Source organism: Cicer arietinum, chromosome 8 (genome assembly GCF_000331145.2).
Source record: "Cicer arietinum cultivar CDC Frontier isolate Library 1 chromosome 8, Cicar.CDCFrontier_v2.0, whole genome shotgun sequence".
NCBI lineage: Eukaryota > Viridiplantae > Streptophyta > Magnoliopsida > Fabales > Fabaceae > Cicer > Cicer arietinum.
The window spans coordinates 13,627,993-13,634,705 of record NC_021167.2 but is presented as its reverse complement, the minus strand read 5'-3'; the positions used below and the strand labels follow the sequence as shown (position 1 = coordinate 13,634,705).

At 29.5% G+C, this 6,713-nt stretch overlaps 1 protein-coding gene across 3 annotated transcripts; it reads left to right on the top strand.

Moving 5' to 3' along the window:
• Positions 1-704: 704 nt before the first annotated feature.
• LOC101492083 (pentatricopeptide repeat-containing protein At4g21190) lies at positions 705-5,580 on the top strand. 3 transcript variants are annotated; one of them, XR_012161525.1, is made up of 7 exons: positions 705-856; positions 1,021-1,113; positions 1,599-1,700; positions 2,250-2,393; positions 2,863-3,075; positions 4,250-5,060; positions 5,277-5,580. XR_012161525.1 is itself a non-coding variant. In XM_004516646.4 (6 exons), the coding sequence occupies exons 2-6, from the start codon at positions 1,033-1,035 to the stop codon at positions 4,634-4,636; spliced, it is 927 nt and encodes a 308-aa protein (XP_004516703.1). In that variant the 5' UTR covers positions 705-856; positions 1,021-1,032; the 3' UTR covers positions 4,637-5,161. The 3 variants fall into 3 exon arrangements, 1 of the variants encoding a protein (XP_004516703.1); XR_012161524.1 differs by having other exon boundaries at positions 5,217-5,580; XM_004516646.4 differs by lacking the exon at positions 5,277-5,580 and having other exon boundaries at positions 4,250-5,161.
• Positions 5,581-6,713: the final 1,133 nt, after the last annotated feature.

Below are 6,713 nucleotides of genomic sequence, written 5' to 3'. Positions count from 1 at the left end.
AAAATCTGATAGGATAACACGGAACATAAATGATTTTGTACTTAATTTTAAATTTTTTTTTTAAACTCAAAACAAACGAAAAATAGATTTTATAATTTTAGTTTTGTTTTAAAATTAATATATCACTATATCACCAACAATTATATTATCAATCACTTACTCTCAACAATAATTTACCACAATATATTTTTATATTTTTTAAATTCAATGCGATGAAGTAAAAAGAGTTATTATTTTCAAACAAACAATTGAATTGAAACTGAAAATTGGAAACAAAAACTACAAAATGATTTTAGTATTAACAAATCTTAATTTCTCAAAATTATGAATTAATAATTTAGTCAATATTTCAAGAATCTTCTAAAATAGACTCTGTAATTTTTCTGTTACATCAAAAATAGAAGAAAAAAAAAATAAATCTAATTTATTTTCAAATTCGTTTTTTTTTTTATTTATTTAAAGTGAAGATCCACTTTATTCTTTAACCAAAAAATTACAAATTCAATTTGACTCTTTAAAAAAACAAAAATAATATCTAATCATTGAAAAGTATAAACCAGAACAACTAATTCTTACATAAATTATCATTAAAAATATAACAACTAACTATAATTAAAAACAGTTAAATAGATTTCTACATGTTTAATTGCCAAAAAAAAAAATTATATCCTATTTTAATTTTGTAAATAAAACGTATATAAACAAAAAAAAACAAAACATGAGCCGAGCCCAATCCACTTAGTTTGATCATTCACCGCCGATTTCCCCTCCTACCGCACTGAACTCAACTCTCCGGCAAACTCCGGCGGTGTTCACCGTCGATTTCAACCGTCAGAACAGCGAAAAAGTTATCCAGGTGCTCCTCGTTTTACTCATTTTTCCTTCTACCGCGCGTGAGTACGCAATTCCAGCGCGAATTACGTCTTATAGAGCGAATCCATTGAAAACATAGAAATTTGTATATCTTAATAATTTGCTTCTAACCTAATCATGTTCCTTTTTTTTTGGTTTCTATTGTAGAGTTTTCTCAGGATGCTTACACTCACTAATTCGCCTCTACTTGTTGCTAAACCATATCAAGAAATTAAAATAACAAGTACAAGAAGTATTGTGGTAAGATTCTTAGCTCTACTTTTAGTATTATTTTTTTATGTGAGTGACAAACAGCACCTGAAACTGACATCACACAGACAGCTGCTGAGTCTCGAATTCGAACTCGAGTGAAGATGTCCGGCCTAATAATATTGATATTTTACTATTGAACTAGGTCCTACTGACTATGATTATTATTGGAAGTAAATATGATTTTAGCCTCCAAAGTTATAGCATTTTTTGGTTTTAGTCCCTTGGTTTTTGTGTTTGTAAGTTTTTGTTTGGATTCACTCTCGTCAATTCGAAACCGTTGCTTTTAGTATCTGATACGTGGCCCAATAAGTTGATGTTAGAGAGACTGGAAGCGAAATTTTTTGAATTTGCATGAACATAATCCAAACAAAAAATTTACGGAAATAAGAAAAAAAACTCTATATTTAAATATTTTAGCTTGAGGAAGTAAGAGATGAGATACTTTATCTGAATTTTTATTTTAATATATTAAGGTATGTGCTGCTGCAAAAGGTCCAAGACCAAGATATCCACGAGTTTGGAAGACAAATAAAAAAATTGGGACCATTTCCAAGGCTGCTAAGCTTGTTCAGTCTGTAAGTTCTTCTTTGTATACCATGTATTCATTTCTATCGCTAACCGAAGTAATTTAAGCTTCGGGTTTTGTTTTTCATCTGGTTGTGATGTGATGGTAGTAGTAATCTTTTTATATGCAGAAACTTTTGGGCTGATTTATCCTTGGATGATTTGCATTATAGTTATCTGTATTTTACGATACATGTGAGTCGTATTTTGATTCGATATAAAACTAAATCCTATTATACAAATATCTTGTGTGTATCTATTTTAAGTTTTAACATGAATATCATCTTGAGTTTTGATTCGTTAGTAATGAATCCTGGTTCATTATAATGAATCACTATCTAAACTTAGTGTAGCCAACCACTACTTTTTGTCTATTTTGTTTAGCCAAACACTTTTCGTTTGTCATTTGATTTACGACTTAAATCTCGAATTATTTTGAGGTTAGTAGATGATATATAAGCTTATAATTTTGTTAGGTCTTCCAATTCAGGATTTGAATCTCAATTTGATAACCATGATTCACATTTCTGGAAAAATAATGTTTTTATTGTCTTGAACAGATCAAAGAACTGTCAAATGTCAAAGAGGAAGTTTATGGAGCTCTTGATTCCTATGTTGCGTGGGAACTAGAGTTCCCTTTAATTACGGTGAAAAAGGCACTCAAGACTCTAGAATACGAGAAAGAGTGGAAGCGGATAATACAGGTACATCAAAAATAAATTTGAATCTGTATGGTTTTTACATGTTCATTATTTTCTATGTTTGTGTCTCTCTTTTAAGTTGTATCGACCCAGTGCTTTGATATCTCTAAAAATCTATGAAATACATATCTTGACATAGACACCAGACACGACACGTTGACACCAATAGTAATTTGAAAAAATTAATTAATTAAATGCAATCAATTTGCCGTTATCGTGTCCATGTCAAACACCAACACATGTCTGACACCGGAACACACCTTCTTTCAAAAGTGTCGGTGTTACAGAGGTAAATATAGATGTTTAGCCTAAATTTAATTTATTTTCTGAGTTTTATTTTATTTATTACCATTTCACCTATTCTTCCAATATCTTCTGTAATTGTATTTTCAATCATGGAATCGCTTTTGAGTCAAAAGCTATCTTGATTTTGAGCTGATATACGTTTATGAAAATTACTTATACATTATAGGTAACAAAATGGATGCTAAGCAAGGGTCAAGGAAAGACAATGGGAAGCTATTTCACTTTACTTAATGCTTTAGCAGAGGAAGATCGACTGGCTGAAGCAGAAGAGCTTTGGACGAAGTTATTAATGCAGTACACGGAAAGCTTGCCTCGTAGATTCTTCGATAAAATGATATCTATCTACTGTAAAAGGGGCATGCATGACAAGATGTTTGAGGTAAGTATTATGATATGTGATTTTTATATTAAACTATTTATTGTTTTTATAATGTGCTTCTCGTATACCGTATATTTGAGTAGTTTCTTTTTATACTTTATTCCATGAAATTATCAAATTCTTTGATGTTCATAGGCCAAAAAATATATTTGATAAAAGAAAAGTCATTGGAGACAAAAGAGAAACAAGTGCAATAATAGATGATAATGGGTGCATTTGTTTGATCTTAAATAAAAATGATTTTTGTTTTAAATAATTTAGAGATTTTTTTAAAAATGATTTTTTAACTTCAGTTTGTTTACTATTATAAAAATAAATTTTTTTGTAAAAATGATTTTTAACCTGTTTGTATACAAGTTTGTAAAAATGAATTTTTTAAACTACAATGACCGTTTCGTAGACATATTTTAAAATTTGACGAAAAATGGAAAAAGAACAAAACTTAGATGAAAACCTAGATGAAGGTCGCATGGAATGAAAAAACTAACGTCGTGGAAAGAGAAAAAAATGGCCACTGAGGAAAAAATGCAACTAATTTCACGCAAAAAACGCAACTAATTTCACGCAAAAAACGCAACTAATGAATTGATGTAAAATATAAACTTATTAAGAATGAACATGGCAATTTGGAATTTTCAAAATAAGGTAAGGGTAATTGCATAACTTTCTTTCATTAATGAGTTAAGTTCCGTGTTTTTTAATTGTGTTTAGTTTTTTTTCTCTGCAAGAGCAAATGCGGTAAGCTATTATTTTTAGCTTTTCATTTTTAGTCAAAAAATGATTTTTAAAAAATTTAAAACCAACGACCTTCAAACCTTACAACATGATTTTTGGCTTGAAAAAATAGATTTTTTCATAAAAAAATCTGAAACAAACATACCCAATATACCGTTTGTAAATATAGCAAACCCGCTGAAATAGCCCGTAGCTGAACACAATAAAGAAGTTAAGAAGACCGCAATATGCCATTGGATGGAAAATGAATGATGTATGCAGAATTAACACAATAAACTAGCATCTTAACTGTGTATGTGTTAGGCCTCTTATAACTAAATATTATAAGAGGAGGGTCAAGAGTTAGAATTTTAAGTGGGAACTGAATTTGTATGGAAGTTATTTTTTATATAAGCAGTTTACTCAAGCTCAATATTTACTTAAATAATTTTTCATGTAGGTATTTGCAGACATGGAGGAGCTTGCTGTTCGACCTAGTATTTCTGTTGTCTCAATGGTCGGAGATGTCTTCAAGGAGCTGGAAATGATGGATAAATACGAGAAGTTACATAAAAAATATCCACCACCCCAATGGGAATATAGATACATCAAAGGAAAGCGTGTAAGAATCAAGGTCCAAGGTCAGTCTAATAAAGTCGACAAATACATCCGAAAGCGCGACAATGTTCAACTAAATTCAGGCTTGATAGAGGATGATAGTTCAGAAGAGACTTCAGAGTTAACAGATGATGAGCAATTCGAACAAGATGCCGATGTAATATGCATGGAATCCCAACAAATTTCAGATGAGTCGTATGAGAGTATGGAACCAAGTTTAAATGAATAACAAGAGAAAGATGATATACTGTGATAATTAGCCGATAAAATTTTTGTTGGCAGTTATTGTTAGTTACAACTGGAATCATTTTTTGGTGTCCAACTCGTACATGTTGTTAGGAGATAAGGTGAAGCCACTTTAGGAGAACATGGTTTTAAAATTTCAAAAAAGAACTGTAAGCTTCAGAATCTGGTGGTAGCCATTTCATTTATGAGGGTGTCAGATCAATTACCAAACAAGAAATGTAATTTCTTCGGATTCCTGCAATGGCAAAGTCCAAGATCATAAGTTGTTATGTCCTTCTCTTGAGCCAGAAGCAATGGTGAATTGAAAGTGGGTGCACTGGCTTGAAAGTTTCCTTAATGCATAGTATATGAAGATTGAGGTGTAATTTTCAATGCATATAGGCTTTGATTAGGCTATAATTGTGAAGGTTTGTGTTATATTGTTGATCATATATTTGCATCCTATTCAAATGCTTAAACCATGATAATTCAGTACTTCTAGATATAAAAATATTTCTCCTTTTTTTAATTTATGAGTGTCAATTTTTCATGTTTATAACAGTGCCTTTAATTTTTGTCTTCAGCTTTGCTATGCACCAGCACCGTACTAAATTATACGCCACAATACTTTTTGTGAAATGCAGTGTTGTCAAATATCAGTCATGATGGCACCATGGCGGATTTTCGACAACTGTCATGGCCAACTTGCAGAGGATGGCGACTACAAATGGCGAATTTTTGGCTTTTTTCCATCCGCCAGCAATAACACCGGTGAAATGTGAAGAGTATCTTTAAACTAGAAAACTAATATAAATTTGTTTCCATGAAATCATGTTTGAGCAAAATGGTGTTATTTTGAATTTTCAAAAAAAAGTCCAAACATATTGTAAATTTGTTATCCAAAAATATATTTTTATCAATTTAAGTCAAATCAAGATTTGGGGACAATTTTACTTCTAAAAAAGTGTTGGTGGCAAAGTCAATATTGGTTCAAAGTTATTAGATATTTAAATTTTTACACAAAATCAAATTAGAGTGGATTGAATGTGATTTTGTATGATTTGAATGCAAATCCAATCCATATACATTATGAATTGTTTCTCCAAGTGTGTCTTTAATTAATTTAATTGACAAAATGCTCGCTTTCTGTTTTTGTTTTTCTACTTTCAAATATACAACAGAAATTTAGAATTTTGTAGTATATTTTACATTATTACTAAAAGATAGAATCGAATTTGATGCTAGCCTCTGACCCATATCACCTATATAACTAAGGATATGTTTTACATTAATGGTATGTGATAGAAGAAAGTAGAGTAGAATGAGATGATATTCCATTGTTTGAATATTTTACAAATAAAATGGAAGGAAATAGTAACTAATGAGATCTACTCCATTGATTAACCCCATTTTTAATGGCAATTTGGGAGAATGAAACGAAATGACTCATTATAATAATTATATTACTATCTGTCCTATACTTATTAACATTTAATTTGTATCCTCGACCATAAAGAAAAATATTGAAAAAAATGAAAAAGTAAAAGAATTAAGAAGAATTTATGAAAGAGATAGAGAGGATTTGTATGAAGAGGATTTAAACACATGTTATTGTGGACTTCAGTCGTATATATTTATTAGGTTTAATTATGTTTTGGTCTTTATATTACAATTCTTGATAAAAATGATAGATGAGAGAAAAGTAAAAAAAAATCTATTGAATAGTTAGAGAATTGTTGTTGCATCAAAATATACAATAAAACTTATATAATCCATAAGAACTATTAAATAGTATAACCGACTAGTGTGATTAATATTGTATATTGAAATGTTTTTATTATATTTTTAAATATAAAAAATATTAAAAAAATCTTAAAAATATATTAAGTATAAAGAATATGAAATATTGAAAAAAATGGATATGAAACGTCACTAATTCATCAACTAAAAAGAATTTGAAATTCTAAAAATTCTTCTAGTCAAAAATACATCAATTGTAAAGAATATGAATTTTTACACTTAATTTTTGATAGAAACTAAAATGTTCATTAAACTTTTCCAAAGAGAAGAATGTCAACAAC